This window comes from Magnolia sinica, chromosome 8 (genome assembly GCF_029962835.1).
Source record: "Magnolia sinica isolate HGM2019 chromosome 8, MsV1, whole genome shotgun sequence".
Taxonomy (NCBI): Eukaryota; Viridiplantae; Streptophyta; class Magnoliopsida; order Magnoliales; family Magnoliaceae; genus Magnolia; species Magnolia sinica.
The window spans coordinates 70,226,661-70,244,963 of NC_080580.1; the positions used below are offsets into that span (position 1 = coordinate 70,226,661).

General features: G+C 39.3%; 1 protein-coding gene and 1 long non-coding RNA gene across 3 annotated transcripts in view; both read right to left on the reverse strand.

The window, feature by feature from the left end:
- Positions 1-18,303, reverse strand: part of LOC131253403 (UDP-glucose:glycoprotein glucosyltransferase) — a 115,602-nt gene that overhangs the window by 27,998 nt on the left and 69,301 nt on the right. For both annotated transcript variants that reach the window (XM_058254374.1, XM_058254373.1), the window contains exon 23: positions 7,731-7,832. In XM_058254374.1, the coding sequence (XP_058110357.1) occupies positions 7,731-7,832 (102 nt within the window). The remainder of the gene's footprint in view (positions 1-7,730; positions 7,833-18,303) is intronic.
- On the reverse strand, positions 998-7,716 carry LOC131253404 (uncharacterized). The gene is made up of 2 exons (XR_009175150.1): positions 2,117-7,716; positions 998-1,947 (listed from the first exon to the last, which is right to left on the reverse strand). It is a non-coding gene; the product is annotated as an uncharacterized LOC131253404 (long non-coding RNA).

The window sequence follows — 18,303 nt, forward strand, 5'->3', positions numbered from 1 at the left end:
TGTTGACTGTTATAGTGAAAACAACAGCTAATTAACAAAATCTAATGCCTTACATATTGCAAGGCCATTTGATTGAACTCTTGAAATGACGTGTTGTTTTTTGAGTTTCACAATATTGAACATTCGGAGGGAGTCAACCTCGAATGATAAATGCTATAAACTTTGGCGCTGGGGACACCCTTCCAAGTAGTCGATCCATAATATAAAAACATGAGAAACACAAATATACAGATTAATTCAGCACATGGAAATTAATCCAATTCAGATGAAAAGAAGGATCAGATATCCAAAAGGCTACTTGGTCCATAAAAGCTTATCTAAAACTATCTTGCTTCTATGCTCAAAATACCCTAGGAAAAACATGGGTTTCCAAATATGAGCCCATGAAAAGTCAGATATGGCTTGGACCGCTATCGCAAACTAGCAACAAATGTAACGTCTAATTAGCCCACCCTTCGTTCCATACAATTTCCCTAGTTGAGATGGCCTTCAAACATTTGATAAGCCATTTGGTATTAACATGATGAGCGTTAGTTTCTTGAAAAAAACAGACCTAAGAAGGAATGTAGGGCACTAGCTTTCACAAGTAAACAAAAGTTCCATAGCATTTGGAAGCAAATTCAATAAAGAAAATTCCACCAATTGGCTTATGCACTAATAGTCAAAATACAATGCAGCTATATACGCAAGTAACTAAACACTAACAAGGAAATATTGGGTGATGATTATGGCAAAATATATCAATATGAAACTGTGGGGGTTCACATGTCCCCACCTCTCTCAAGTCTATCAATGTAGTTTTTAATATTTACATGAATGACATTAATAACAAAAGCAAAAATACCTATTACAACCTAAACCCAGATGGGCCTAAGAATGGGCCATAAAACAGCCCACATTCACATTCAATAACACTCCCATCAAGCTGGAGCATATATCATGAATGTCCAGCTTGATAAAGAGATGATCCAGTTGACTACAACACAAACTTTTCGTAAATTTATTTGCTAGTTTTTTTTTATTTCTTTTCTTTTGAAAGATAACAACAAGCTTCATTAAAAGACAATGAGAAAGCGCCAAAGACTACCAAAAAAAAAAAAAACCAAAAAGACAAAGGGAAAACAAAATAGAGGAAAGGTTACAACTACCCCATCCAACCCTCGCTCACCACCCACTCAACCCTCGCTCACCACCCACTCAACGATAGAGAGCCATGCATTAGAAGCGACCCACTCCACACCCTTACATTACGAAAGCATCTATCATTCCACTCACGCCAAATCAACCACATGCCAGCGACAAGACTAAGCCTCCACGCATTAGTAAATGTATTTGCTAGTTGATCTTGGGACACGACAAACAACAAGCAAATTTCCTTGGCTACAACTTTCTCCCAAATGAAGTGGCAATCAACTCCGATGTGCTTGGTCCTCTCTTGATAGACAAGGTTGTTGGCAATATGAAAGGCTGCTTGATAATCACAGTACAACTTCATTGGAACCTCATCTATAAACCCAAGTTCACCCATTAGTGTTTTTCACCAAATAAGCTCGCATGACGCATGGGCCAATATGCTTTGTATTCCACCTCAACACTTAAACTGGCCACAACACTTTTCTTCTTACTCTTCCATGTAACAAGATTATCAGCTATAAAAGTACCGTAACCGCATGTCGATCGCCTATCAGATGGAGAACCAACCAAATCTACATCAGAATATCCTTCCACTCGAAAATGCCCATTTCACTTGTAGAGGATACCATGATCAGGAGTTCCTTTTTAAGTACATGAAGATACAAAGCATGACCTCCATATGAGGAACCCAGAGAGCCTGTATACGTTGACTAACCACACTGACAGAATCTACAATATCAGGTCCAGAAATTGTTAGATCAATTAATTTTTCTACTAGTCCATGATATCTCCTTGGATCATCAATTAATTCACCTTCTTTTTTTTTTGGGTTAGGTTGTTAGTACACACCCATGTCAGTACACACACTCCATGTTAGCCACCCGCACTAAGGATCGATACCAAGACCTCAAGTGTGGAAACGAGGTATCTCCACTCAGTCTACCAGTTGAGCTATGGATCTGGGTGTCATCAATTAATTCACCTTAATCCACACAAAGTTTCCAATTTGTATCCATGAAAATTTTGGTAGGCTTGGCTCTTAGAACATGTCTCATTCAGTAAATCCATCACATATTTTTGTTGTGATAAGTTGATGCCTACCTCGGACTTGATCACCTCAATGCCTAAGAATATCGAAGACAACCCAAGTCCATCGTATAGAAATGTCACTATAAGAATGCCTTCAACCTGGCAATACCTATATCGTTGTTGCTTGTAACAATGATGCCGTCTGCATATATAACCAACACAATAGTGCATGTGTCACTTTGCTAAACAAAAACAAAATGGTCCACCTAGCTACATTTCATTCCGATCTCAAACAACACTTTTTTAAAACTTGTCAAATCACGCACTTAGAGACTATTTCAGCCCATAAATTGATTTCTTGTGATAACAAACCTTATCTAACTCGGCTTGAGCAACAAACCCAAGTAGTTGTTCCATGTAAACTTCTTCAACTAGATCTCCTTCAAGAAAAGCATTCTTCACTTCAATTTGATATAATGGCAATCCAAATTTGCAACAATGGAGATAACTACCGGCACTGAGTTAAGCTTTGTCATAGGTGAGAGGGTCTTTGAGTAGTCGACTCCAGAGGTCTGAGAGTATCCTTTGGCAACTAATCGAGCTTCTTAAAAGATCCACCGAGCCATTAGGTTTTTTTTTTATATATACCATCAACACCCACTTTCACCTAACTGCACACTTTCTAGGAGGTAATTCAGTTAACATCCAAGTTTGATTCTAATTAAGTGCAACCATTTCTTCTTTCATAGCCCATTTCCACCCATCACAACTCAATAGTCTCCTTTAAAAATGAGGAATGGACATAGACGACAAAGTCAAAGCAAATTGTTGAAATGATAGAGATAAACCACTAAATAAAACAAAGTTGAAAATAGGATGTTGTGAACATGAATGAATACCCTTATGAAGAGCAATGGGTAGATTACCTTCATCTGATGGTAGAGGTAAGGACTCAGGAAAATGATGATCTTCTGACAGATTAGGAAGATTCGTAGAAGTCATGATCATATGGTAATGTACTCCATCTCCACATTTTGAATGTCTAGAGTAAACCTACAAAGGTTGATCTATAAGTTGCATAGACATCTACCCAACATTTGTATCCCTATTAGTATAGGAGTACCCAATAAAGATATACTTGATAGCCATTGGTTCAAACTAGTCATGAACATGACCAAATTGATGCACAAAGCATACACGACCAATCATCTTCGAAGGAATAGAATATGAGGGAATATGAGGACACAAGATAGAGAGAGGTGACTTCCATCTAAAATAGATAAAGGCATTCAATTTATTAAGTAGCATGCAATTAAGATCAGTGTTTTAAATATCGACGATATCAACCGATATATGCCACAATATATCCCGTATCTCACCTCTGCAATGCGAAATGCATAGGTAGTGCCAATAAATCCCACCTATTCGATCCAGTGAGCATTTTCGATTTTCGATCCATGTTTTTGTTGTAAATCACGTTAAACCAGTGTCAAATGGTTACAAAATCTATGATTCTTCATATTTTCATGAAAAATGATGGATTTGGAACTTCAATTTCGAGATTTAGGGGAGATGGGTCAAGTTGCGGAAAATTGAGAAAAAATCAAATTTTCTCAATTTCTCGCAAATCAATTCCAATCCGTATCCAAACACAAAATTAAACATGTATGTAACCTAATCTAATGATTCTTCTATTGCTTTTGAATGCATTGCTTGGGTTTCCATACATGTCTTCTCACGTTTATAAATTATATGAATAAATTTTGAATATAATTGCATCAGTTCAGTTGGAAAGCGCATATATTAGGACCAGATACAAAGGAAACCCCTATTATGTGTACCTGTTTTTGTAATGTTTTGATTTCTAAGTGTGTACTGATGACTTTTTCAACAATCCCTGAAGTTTCATTGAAAAAATTGACCAATTTCCCAATGTTCCTATGTTTCCCAAAACGGCGATACATTACGCGATACAACAGATATATCCCATGCGATAACCAATATGTATCCGCATCCCAAGGGTGTGATACATTACACGATAACGATATTTAAAACATTGATTAAGACTACATCACTCCAAAAATATTCTCCAAACCTTCATATTCAACAATAAGGCTCTAGCAACTTCAAGTAAATGACAATTCTTACGTTAAGTTACCCCATTTTGTTATGGTGTGTGCACACATGAAGTTTCATGAATGATGCTATCAGATAAAATGTAGGACAACTAACCACTTATTCTAAAAGCTCGAATTGATATACCATGGTGAATCAATCCCTTTATCTCATAGCCCAGGCCCCACATCCCATGGGTTAGGTCCACGGTTGAACCCCCTCGTGGGCCCCACATCATATGGGTCCCACCTCACACGGGTGGGGCCCGCCTCACACGAGCCACCCACATCACATAGGCCACCCACCTCAAGTGTGCCCCTGCATCCCATAGGCCACCCCACACAAGCCCGATGTGAAAATGCCCCTACAATAATCGTCCCCAATGAAGAGTCTTAAACACTAGACCTCTCGCTCTGATAACACTTTGATGCAGGACAACTAACCACTTGGTCTAAAAGCTCGAACTAATAGAGTGTGATGAATCAATCCCTTTATCACATAGCCCAGGCCCCACATCCCATGGGTAGGGTCCTCGGCCGAACCCCCTCATGCGCCCCACATCCCATGGGTTGGGTCCTCAGTCGAACCCCCCTCGTGGGCCCCCACATGACATGGGTTCCGCCTCACACGGGTGAGGCCCACCTCATACGAGCCACCCGCATCACACGCGCTACCAACCCCGAGTGTGCCCTTGCATCCCATAGGCCACCCCACTCGAGCCCGGTGTGAAAATGCCCCTGCATTATGAAAGGTATGAATGAAATTAATAAGATAAATATTCTCTAACATTATCTGAATCCAGAACACAAACCCTAGAATTGAATATGAGTTTGTGGTTCCATATAAAATTCTTTAAAGTAAGAAAACACTCCTAATCAATCTTTCATCAAATGTAGCTATGTCATATGAGAAAAATCAATCCATAAAATAACAAAGTACATGAAAATAGATAAACCAATAAAATGAACTGGACCTCAAATATTAAAATGTACTAATAAAATGGTTTATAACTTCTCATCTAGACAAGGATGAAAAGATATTCTATGTTCACTCAACTCATAGGCCTCATACTCTAACCTATGCATATGCGACAACGATGGGACTAGACTCTCCAAATTACTTAAAGAGGGATAACATATACCCACCCAGGGTTTGGGTGAATGGCCAGCATCGCGGGTTTACTCCCCACATATGTGAGTTCAATTCCCCTCCCCATGCTTTGCTCGATGCACGTGGCTTGCAGGTAATTGTGTGCATCTGAGGAAATAGTCGCCTTAAAAAAGGGTTGTGAACCCTGTCATCATTTTAAGAAAAAAAAACCTAGAATGTCACTCATGATAGGCATGTATGTCCATGATCAAGGTAATAGAGCCCATTTGCTTCATGCCTTCCACCAATCATCCTCCCCATCTTTAGATCCTAGATTTACATTAGGAAGAATAAAATATGACAGAACAATTTAAGGACTTAGTTAGCTAAAAAATTAGGAATGTAAAGTACTAATGCAAATGAAAGCGATGGGGTAGGACAGGTACTTAACCCAGACACATGGGTTCAAGTAACATCTGCTAACGTAACAGAAGACATGGAGGATGATTGTAGTAACTGAGATAACACACTATGCTTACTGGTCATATGATCGGAAGCTCCCAAGTTAATGACGAAGGGTACACTATCAGACGATGCAAGGTAAACAGTACATGATTGCATGAGAGTAATTGTGGATGATGATGCGTGGGTGGAGCAATCTTTTAGAAGTCTGGCATATTCTTCCATGGATAGTGTAACTATATCACTTAAAGTACCGGGCTGAGAAGTGGAGATACGCTTGGAGATATGACCATTAGTGCCATCATCAGAGGAATGAACCCGATTTGCCTAGGCAAACTTACCAATTAGATCCCAACATGTCTTCGTTGTGTGGTTGACTAAGACCACAATGAGTGCACTGTCGATTTCCACAGCCATGGCCACGACTATCACTAAAATCTGTATCACGATCTCTCCAATTATTTTGGCCTTCAAAGCGTCCTCCCCTTATATCTATACCACCATGACTTCCCCCATCTACCATACCAAATGCAAACATAAATGCAAAACAATTTGACGAAAATGAACTATGTACATTGATTGCACATTGAACATAAGAAAAGCCTCAGTAGTAGATAAGATCTCACCACCTCTAAGAATTTGAGCTTAGAAAGGCTTGAATTCAGGACAAAAACCATAGGAATTGGCAACACGGAGTTCCTCTCTGTCGCCACACAATCTCCTAATCTGTATGTAGGGGCTAGGATTCATTTAGTTCCTCCCACATGCCTTGAAAGGTAGAATAATATTATGTCCTTGTTGAGGAGTGAATTACTCTTTAAGTAATTCATAGATCTGAGTAAAGTTCTTTTCCCCTGAATACATCTCCTTCAAGTTATCCCAGACTTTCTTCGTTGTCTTAAAAAATATAAAAAATTTACTAATCTGATGCCCCATACTGTTCCATGACAAAGTCCTAATTTAGGCATCCTCTACCACCCCATCTTCATACTCTATTGAACTTTCGTCAAGTTTGGGGTAAGTCGAATTTTTTAATTTCTTTTTACCCATAAGGAATACCTCTAGTGATGTGGCCCATTGTAAGTAATTTGCCCCATTGAGTTAGTCAATGTAATTTGTAAGTTCATCAACTAGGATGGAGACAAAAGACTATTGGCTTCATTCATGACATCCATTGAGAAAGAAGAAATCCAACAACCAAGGAATGAATAACTTTAACTTACTCCGCATGTATTTCAGAAAGCGCTATATATCAATGAACATGATCACTTGATGGAACTTCTTGTTTCAACACCTTCACATGTACATTGATTCTTTAACCCTTGTAATCTCACCTTCGACATATATTTTTTTATCTCAAATCTGATCACAAATCTGGCCATAAACAAATGATGCCCTACTTTTGTCCATCACGATGAATCTATATGAAAATGGACCCTCACACAAATTCAAGAGACAATTATATGGTCCACCAAACGGTGGTTGAGAGAGATTCAAATAGATCAGCCCCCAACAACCTTAGATTTTCACCTAAAAACATTTTTTAAAAAACATTAAAGAAGGAAGAGAACAATGCCCGGATAAATTTACTGCTGATACCGTGTAGACGAATTGAGATAGAAAGAGAGAAATAGAGGATTAGATTTCACTTGTCCCCACCTCTCAAGTCTATTAATATAATTTTCAATATTTACAAGAATGACATAAATAACAAAAGAAAAAATACCCATTACCTCCTAAACCTCGATGAGCCTAAGAATGGACCATATAACAGCCCACATTCACATTCGATAACAGAAACGAAGCAACAAAATGGAAAAGTACTGGGTGGCAAAACTAAAGCATATTCAAACAGGCATATCAAGTTTACATCAAATTATTCTTAGAAGAAAGGCATGCACCTGTATTTTGCATTTAAAATTCCAAAATGGGCTCTTTCAGAACCTCGTTCACGGGTAGCCATTGAAGAAGAAATCGACATGATAAGATCACTGATGAATTTGCTGCATGTACCATCCAAGAGATTGTCAAAAACTTCCTCATATATGTATGAGAATATCTAAACAAATCCAAAGAAAATTCAAAAATTACAGTCTATATGTACTGTATATGAAAGGAAAAATCCAAATTACAACAACCTATCAAGAGATTCAGGAACTATCAATTTCTACTTAAAGAGAAAAATATACAATTGTTAAAAGAGAATGCAACACAATCTCAGAAAAGAAGCTCATCAAGTATATATGAAGTACCCAATATCAAAAATTTCCTCCAACAACCAATCTAATATCAGCCAAGCACATAAACTTCTTTCTTTTGACAAAAGCAACCATTGCGTGCAGGATTTTAGAATTATTTACAAGAATAAAACAAATTATGCATATAAAAACATGCCCAGCTGCTGGTATTAATTATGCCACAATAATTAACTTAAAAGGAGAACAAAGTAACCAAAATGGTAATTGCAACACTGCATAAATACCTCACTCAGACAGGCTCCCATGGGTATCCAACAACCAACATAGAAGTATCACAAACCACCCACTCACGAAAATTTGTGTTCGTAAAACTTCCTTAAGGGAAGAGCATAGTGCGCTGAGATTGCTACCGTATTATGGCAGAGATGGCAGAGGTGGAAGGGTGGCAAAAGTTCACCCGCAGAGCGAAAATGCAAGAAATTCGACGATTGAAAGAGCAGGATTTCCCAATAACCTTCCCAATGCAAGGTTGGAGCTGTTCAATCATTTTGAGGAAATGCGGGAAAACACAGAATATTAAATTCATGTTTTAAATAAATAATAGCGTGTAGTGAAGTGTTCACCCATTTGAAGCATGAGGCTTAAGATACACAGCACCTAAGGTACACACCGATCCATAGCTCAAGTGGTAGATGAAGTCAGAATAACCTCATTTCAACACTGAGGTCTTAGTATTGATTCCCAAGTAGGGTGTGTACTAACATGCTAACCCAAAAAAAAAAAAAGACACACAGCACCTAGGGTAAGCTACACACTACTAGATTTGTAATTAAGGTTGTGCTTCATCTTGGTTGCACCAAATATCATGAAATTTTATGATATTTTGCACCAAATTACTCTGATTAATAATGAAATTTAATGGCATTTGGTGCAACCAAACATACCAAAAATAATAGGAAAAATAAGCAAAGATTAAGTATAAAGGTAAAGATAAAAAGAAAAAGCAACCTAACTGACTTGGTACCATTTTTTAAAAAGATCTGATTGTTTTACTAAAATCATTGAAAAGACTAACAAATCTTTATTAAAAAATGAAAAATGTAACAAATCATTCCAAATATTAATTGATTTTAATGTTTTAATGAAAATAAACTTGTAGCGTAAGCTACCTAGCATGTACAATAGGTTATGATGCAGGACGGAATGATCTAACCTAATATGATGCCATGAAATTAAAAGACAGATTAACTAGAGCAATCGAACGATAAAATAAAGCTAATTTACCATAAAATCAGAAATTTCATATTCATGACATATCCAAATTCAAGCCTACAACAGTCCCACAATGCAAATCTCATAAATTACTGATTAACCGAGACCTATGGGAGATAGAACCCCCATCCTAGCATAGGTTAAATCCGAATTCAATGGAAATTGTGTCTTGTAAGAGTTTTGATGTGCTAGGGCTGTATAAAGGCTAGGGAATGTGGGAAATGGGTTTGGGGTATATAGGCTTAGAGGAATTAGAGTTTGGAACATTAGGGTTGAGGTTTTGGGAGGTTTCGGGTTAGAATTTCACATTTTGGGTTTAAGAGATTTAGGATTTAGGGTTTCTAGAATTATGAATATGGGTTTCAAGTTATAGGAATTAGGAATTTATGATATGGTCAAGGGATTTTCAGAATTTGGGATTTGGGTTTGGGAAAATTGGGGATTTGGGTTTGGGAAAACAGGGGATTTGGGAATTTGGGAATTTTAGGGTTAGGGTTTGGTGAAATTAGTTTAGGGGTTTTAAAGAGGGAAGCTAAGGGAAGGGAAGAGTATTCGTGACGAAACAAGGGGGCCATTGTACAAGGTAATCCATACAAATAGTCATACGTACATCACTACGGATAGCAAAGGATGGTCAGCTATGGTCGGTTTGGGCTTGGGATGGGTCGATTTAGGTTTTGGATGGTAACAAAGAAGAGAAGAAAGGAAGATATGAAGAAAGAAAATAAGAAGATGAGATAAGATAATACCTTGTTGAGGAAAGAGAAAAGTAGAAAAGATAACTAGGGAATCGTTCCCCGTGGTTTCACACCACCAAGCCAATCACAGGATGAAATTTTGCTCAATCTCAAAGCATAAGGAGAAAAATCTCTTTCATTCTTAACATATATATTGGCTAGGGTGGGGATGTCCAACCCTTTTCTAGTCTTAGAAAAGACCTTTTACAAAAATGCGCTCTCAAATAAGATTCTCAACATAAAGACATTTAGGGCCTGTTTGATTTTCCAAATCCATGGTAAATATCTTGTAAATAAGCAATTATTACAATTTCACTCTGTTTGAAAATACGCAGGTATCTATGCTCTGGAAATAGGCCCAAAAGGATTGGCTTAAATTTGTGGGCCCCACCACTGTGATATATATGACATGTCTGTATCGTCCATCCATTTTAACATAACATTTTCATGCATGAGCCAAAAAATGAGGAAGATCCAACACTCAAGTGGCCCCCTCCAAAGGAAATAGTGGTCCCAAGAAGTTTTTACTCGTGGGTATTCGATTCCCTTTTTCCTATGGTGCGGTCCACTTAAGCTTTGGATCTGCCTCATTTTTTGCCTCGTGCCTTACCTTAAATTCAGTTGGCATAACGGATGGACGGTGTGGATAAGCCACATGCATCACAGTGGGCCACACATATATGTTGCAACATCCTTAACTTTCGTGTTAAAAAATTAGGTCGTCAAATCCAAGCATCAGGAATGATGTCATAATTACTTAAGTAAATAATCATTACTCATTTACTAGGTATTTATGGTTAGCATGGAAAATCAAAGAGGCCCTTAATGAATTAAAAGTTGTCCCTAACTCCCTAATCTCCACACAAATATGAGTTATACCATAAATACTGAAACAACTAAACTATTTTGTGGCCCATGGGGGTCCACAATCAAGATGTTCGATGATGATGATAATCCAACGGTCCAATGTGTCCATCAAGCTCCCATATGCAGCCCACATGCATCTTCCTAGTGTAGGGTCCTCAAAGATGCATGAACAAGCACGTGGGATCTTCAATGTGGCTAGGAATGTGAATTGGGTCAAGAGGAGCTCATGTAATGGTCGTCTAGCCATGAGGAGGCTGTCTCAGACCCCCTCCTCTGGTATCATGCTCGGATGTCCTCATCAATTCCTCTCGGCTGTGGAGAGGAGTTCTATCTCTAAAGAAGGAGGTCCTCAAAGGCATCGGCTATTCCATAGGCAAAGGTGAGAATACTTGTTTTTGGGAAGATAATTGGGCGGGAGAAGTGGCTCTAAAAGAAGAATTTCCAAGTATCTTTCGGCTTGCTCTGAATCGATCCATATCGGTTGTTAAGTGTTATTCCACCCTCTGGACCCTCCCTGCTGAAGGAATCTCCATGACTGGGAGATAGGAGAATTTGCAGCTCCCCTTGGTCGTATCAGCAGCTGTAATCCTGACTAGAGTTGTGTAGATAGGCTTGTTTGGAGACCGGACAAAAAAGGAACATTTTCCGTGAAGTACTTATACAGTTTCATCGATAAGAAAGCATTAAAGTGTGGAAATATAAATTTCCTCCAAAGATTGCGTTTTTCGGCTGGTTGGTCAGAAAAGGAAAGGTTCTTACAATCGATAATTTGAGGAAAAGGGGAATGATAATCACGAACATTTGCCACTGTTGTATGGCTGACGAAGAATCGGTGGACCACCTGTTTATTCATTGCCCCTTCATCAGTCAGATTTGGTCAATAATCTTACTCTCCTTCGGTGTCTCCTGGTCTTTTCCAAATTCGACGGGCTGATTGCTTAAAGCTTGGCATGGTGTAACTCTAGGTAACCAAAGATCCACGGTCTGGAGAATGGCCATTTTGGTTGTATGGTGGTCGATGTGGGAAGAAAGAAATGGGAGGGTTTTTAATGATGTATCCAGTTTGGTGGGGTTCGTAGTTATTAGAGTACATCGGTATATTATTGAATGGGCTTCTAATGTGGCAAACTTAAAGGGTTGTAATCTACTATTATTTGGAGGGTAATCGGTTCGATATCTCAGCGGGCTATTCCCCTCTCTGTTTCTATTGTCTTTTTTAATTAAAATTTTGTTATCTCTCAAAAAAAAAAAAAAAAAAGTTGCGGTAACGCTAGTGGAGATCCAGGTCTCGTCGCTAAAACTTTGCCTCTATGATCCACATACTGTCTGACTTTGGTCTGCCCTTCCACTTGACTAAGTACTCTCGGTAACCTCCATCTCGTGTGGAAGCCATTCGTTCATCCCAGATATCCTCTATCGTTTCTCTATTGGTAGGTGTGTATGGCATAAGAGGTATATGTTGGGAAGAATAGTCAAGTATAGGCCAAGGTCATGGGACAAGACAAGAGGGATATAATCAGGATTAGTGTGATGGTTTGAATAAAGGCTGGTAGGTGTAGATGTTGGACCCTTAAAAGACACAAGATCTTCCACATTAAATGTAGATTTAACATCCATGTCAAGTGGAAGATCTACAACATACGCATTGTGTCCCAAATAATTCAGTATTTTATAAGGTTCTGCACTATAGGCTTGTAGTTTCTTAACGGTGCCTTGTGGACACCGTTCAAGCCTTATATGAACCATCACATAGTCACCTACTTGAAACTTTCTAAACTTGTGATGGGAGTGAGCACATATCTTGAACGTTTCATTACTCACGCTAATCAGTTTTCTAATTTCAACATGTGAATCATGGATATGACGTGTAAATGCATCTGCGGACTCTAACAACCTATGTGAGACTAACGCGAGAATAAAATCTATAGACTTCTTAGGCTCATCTACTTGCCCTTCCAAATTTGCTTCCTTCGCGGGAGTCATTTGTTCGCGAGGAAGGTTTAGTAGAGTCAACCCGGGAACAAGATCTAGGGCATATTGGATGTCCTGCGCTCATCCGTTATGTCATCTGGGATAACATCACTAGACTCTTCCAATATCGGACTCACCTCAGGTGGTAACTCTACACAGCCCTCAGGTGTAACCTCAGGTGGCATCTCCATACTAACCTTAGGTGTGACCTCACTTGCCACATGGTGTTCTGTAACGGTGGCTATAACGACCACCACCGTTACCTTTACAATATGGGGCATAACGGCTGTTATAGCCCCGTAACGGCCGTTACGGTCTCTCTATTTTTATTTTTATTTTAATTTATTGAAAAAACCCCCGAAAAACATGTATCTGCCCCGTAATGTTGATTAAGAAGTATGAAAAACCTGTATGTCCCATAATAGACCATTACGAGGCTATTATGGCCTTTATAATATATGTAACGTGCTATTAACGGCAAGTACGAGTCATTTTTTTTCCATAACGATTGTTAAGGCCATTACAACCCAGTAACGTGTAATGGTTGCCACCGTTACCTTTACGTAACGGCCTTTACGGCACACCATGGTGGGCATACACAATTAAATCAACTTTAGTCTCCCTTTCAAACTCTTTGGTATTTATTATAGGGAGAGACTCATGTTGGAATTTCCTCACATCATCAGGATCACGTTTCTTGACATCCTCCTTTTCCGATGTGCTTTCAGGCAAAAGATGACTTGAGTTTATCCTCTTACCCTCACATATAAATGAATATGTATTCGAGCAACTGAATAGTGTCACATTGTGATCATACAACTAGGGTCTGCCCAAAATGATGTGGCCTACATCCATAGGCAAAATATCACACCTGTTCATATAGGAACCAAACTAGATGGGAATGGAACAACGTTGAGAAACCAGAATCTACGACGTATTAACCCATGAGACTTGATAAGGCTGAAGGTAAGAAACGACTATCAGACCTAAGCGATCCACAGTGCTAGCAGAGACCACATTGGTGTAACTACCACTATCAATGATCACCTTGCGGTTTTTGTCATGGCGCCAATCATCACTTTCTATAGTCTGGCCTAAGGCACGTCTAACGACTGCAAGTGGTGTGGTCACAAATCCTTCGTCTTCTTCAACACTAGCACCAATTTCAGGCCGATATTCTTCATCTTCATAATCGCCCTGATCAGCCACATCTTTATCAAAATCACCAATGATGAGAGCCTTATTTCACTCTTTTAAAAGGGCATTGATGTGTGAAATGCCCACATCCTTAGCAGTTGCAACATGGCACTTGTTCACTTCCCTTTGAACCGGTATTAGCTGGACCTTTATCCTTGACATCCCTAATGTTGGATTGAGTACCATTAAGCACTTTGGATTGACCCTCAATATTGGGCTTCGCTCCTTAGGGAGTGGCCTTGATGTTGGACTCACGAGGGTCGAATCCCCTCACGAACTAGGGTTTCAGATATCATTCTAGGTCTTACACCATTTGATAGGCATGCTTGAGGGTGCTGAGATCATAGGGATGAGCTCACACTGAAGCTCAAATAGGAGGCCCATCCTGAAACGGGAAAGTGTCATTAACGGGTCCTCAATGTTACATCGCATCATGTATTCATTAAACTTAGTGATGCAATCTATCACGGGCATTGATCACTGGCAAAGGGATTGCCACTGATCCAGAAGCCTCTTGCGATATGAGAGGGGAAGATACTTTTCTCTCAAAATCCCTTTCATCGCAACCCACAATATAACCGGACCATCTCCAGACCTCTCCATTTCCCGCTCGACATTTGTCCCGAACAATTTGGGTTGGCCCACCAACTTCATCTAGGTGAACCTCACTTGACGTCAGTAAGACATGTCATACCACTCAAAAAAGTGATCCATATCTGCTAGCCAATCGAGAAAGGCCATGTGGTCCAAGCGACCATCATAGTTCGAAGCCTCAACCTTCACACTTTTCATCACACGTTAATCAGGATCATGGTGGCCCTAATACTCTTCACGACGTGGGGTACACACTCCATCATGGCCAATACCTTGGCCATGATTTCTCTCACATCCTCCAACTTGACCTCCCGCTTGAGATTGGTCATCTTCCCCATTGTCAGGGTTTACCTAGAGGGAAGTCTCCAACTAGGTTATACGATTATTGGTCTCAATCCTAAGGGTTGCAAGTTGGTTACTGGTGGTCCTGCCTTGGGCCTCAATGGCCACAAGAAGGGCGTTGATGGTGTTGATAGCCTCGACAAGCTGTTCAGAGTTCATTGTGGGGTGTCGACCAAAACCACGTCCAGTACGAGTGAGCATAAACTTAGGTACCTAATTGGGAACCTAAAATCTTAAACTAGGATGTAGTGTGATGAGAATGGAAATACTCCTAATTCTATACTCTAAATGTGATATGAAAATCATATTCTAGACCTAAGCTCTGCTACCAAAAATTTGATGCAGGACAGAATGATCTTAACCTAATGTGAAGCCATAAAATTAAAAGACATTAACTAGAGCAATGGAACGATAAAATAAAGCTAATTTACCATAAATTCAGAAATTTCAGATTCATGACATATCCAAATTCAAGCCTACAACAGTCCCGCAATGTGAATCTCATAAATTATTGATTAACCGAGACCTGTGGGAGGTAGAACTCCCAGCCTAGCATAGCTTAAATCCAAATTCAATGGAAATCATGGGATGTGGGAAATGGGTTTGGGGTATCTAAGCTTTAGAGGAATTAGGGTTTGGAACATTAGGGTTGAGGTTTTGGGAGGTTTTCGGGTTAGAATTTCATATTTTGGGTTTAAATGGTTTAGGATTTAGGATTTTTAGAATTAGGAATATGGGTTTCAGGTTATGGGAATTAGGGATTTATTATTTGGTCCAGGGATTTTCAAATTTTGGGGATTCGGGTTTGGAAAAATTGGGAATTTGGGAATTTTAGAGTTAGGGTTTGGTGAAATTAGTTTAGGGGTTTTGAAGAGGGAAGTTAAGGGAAGGGAAGAGCATTCGTGACGAAACAAGGGAACATTGTACAAGGATATCCGTACAAACAATTGTACATGCGTGCATCCGTATGTCCGTAAATAATGGTCGGTTGTGGTCGGTTTGGGCTTAGGATGGGTCGATTTAGGTTTAGGATGGTAACAAAGAAGAAAAGAAAGGAAGAGATGAAGAAGGAAGAATAGAAGAAGATTAGAGAAGATGATACCTTGTTGAGGAGAAAAATGTAGAAAATATGACAAGGGAATCACTCCCTGTGGTTTCGCACCACCAATCCAATCACAGGATGAAATTTTGCTCAATCTCAAAGCAAAAGGAGAAAAATCTCCTTCATTCACAATATGCATATTGGTCGAGGTGGGGACGTCCAAACCTTCACAGTCTCAGAAAAGACCTTTCACAAAAAGGCACTCTCAGATAAGATTCTCAACATAAAGATGCTTAATTACTTAAAAGTTGTTCCCAACTCCCTAATCTCAACACAAATATGAGCTACACCAAAAATAATGAAACATGTAAACAAACTAGACATCTAAAATATTTCGTGGCCCATTGGGATCCACAATCAAGATGTCCGATGATGATGATCCAACGGCCCGATCATGTCTACTCAATCCAACAGTCTGACGTGTTCATCAAGCTCCTATATACAGTGCATCTTCCTAGTGTGGGGTCCTTAAAGATGCACGAACATGCACGTGGGGTCTTCAACATGGCTAAAAATGTGAATTGGGCTAAGTGGGCCCCATGTAATGGTTGTCTAGCCATAAGGAGACTGGCCCAGCCCTCCTCCTCTGGTATGGCTCTCTACATGGCATTAAGGCTAAGCTACACTACATAGTGTAAGCTACATGGTACATAGCAAAGTTGTTTAAAATGCTGATTACATTGCACAAGATAAGGCAACTAGAGAAACCAAGGGATACGTATTTGTATCGTTGAGGATGAAGGAAGCTGATTAAAACGAATAGACAATGGAAGTTTAGGGGATAAGCATATTTGGATCAATCAGGCAAAATATGGTTGAAAAGCGAAGATTTGGGGTTGGAAAGGAAATGGAAGAAAGGGAAGAAAGTGAAAACAGAGGAAACCAGTGGACTCGGAGGGGATAAGGGAAACATAATTTCAACATGCAGTTCACAGGCCCGTAAGTAGAGAAGCATGGATCGAGGAACAGGAATGTAAGACATCTTGAGTGATTGTGAACGAGGTAATTGCAGAGGAAAGAAGGGAGAGCCTTGGGAAAACCTTAACGAGTATCATGCGGCTGCGTGAGGAGTGAGAAGATATTTAATGAAGAATTTGAAGAATAGCTAACCCTATGGTGGGGTTTGAGATCCAATGGGCCGTTGTGGAAGGAAAAAAAAAAATGAGCTCAAAGGTTTGGAGCAGTCTAGACCTAGTATTGGAGAGGTCGAAAAGGTTTCAAACAGAGGAGATACCTTTTAGAATGGTCAGCTATGAAAGCTGGAGAGGTGGACTTTGTGAGCAGGTGTGGAGGAGTAAATAAAGTGGTGAGGTTATATGGTGTATCATTGCATACGTGGCTACAATCAGCTTTCTGGCAGCTAGGCACGTGTCTGCCCAGGATAGCAGATCTGGATGAGAGCTTAATATTTAGGTTCATGTGTCAAGGTTATGGGAAATGATACAGTGTTATTCGTTACAAAGGAATGTTTAGCTACATAAATGAAAGGCATGAAAAGGAAGTGGCTAATAATCAGCAGAGGCGGAAAATATGAAGAAAAGGTAGGAGCATTCTCAGGTTAGCATGATGCAAAGGACGTGCCAAGGAATGAGTAAAGGAAGTAGGAACGAAAAAGTCAAAGACAAGTTAGCTTTCTCAGATCTTGGCCTCCAAAGGGATCAAAGTCTCAAATGAAACTGACACGCTCACACTTTTGGAAGCTGGAAGTGTTGACGATCTTATAAGTAACAGGCTGCCACTTTGTTAAAGGTGACACATTAAATGTCATTATGTATGCAGTGAAGAGAAGTTTGAGCCCGGCCAATGAAATTTGCAGCAAGAATTCCAGTTTCAAGTAACCGATTCTAAAAAAGTTGTGTGACAGAAAACCAGATTTTGGCATTTTTTTAACAAAATTCAGTTATCTTTCAAAAAACAAAAAAGATTTTCTTGACAGGCTACTAGTAAAAAAAGAAAAGAACTAATGTTTACAGAATCACACTCAAATACTTAAAGAGAAACATCATAAAATTCATTTGTTGTTAAACCACCAAGACTACATTGTGGAAACTGCAACTTGTTTCACTGACAATAACTTGAATATATAAAAGAGAAGGAAAATCTGTAGAGATCTGGAGAAATCTTAACAGATACACATCTTAACAAAGAAGGAAATATCCTATTCTAGAAGATTACACTAATCTGCTCTAACAAT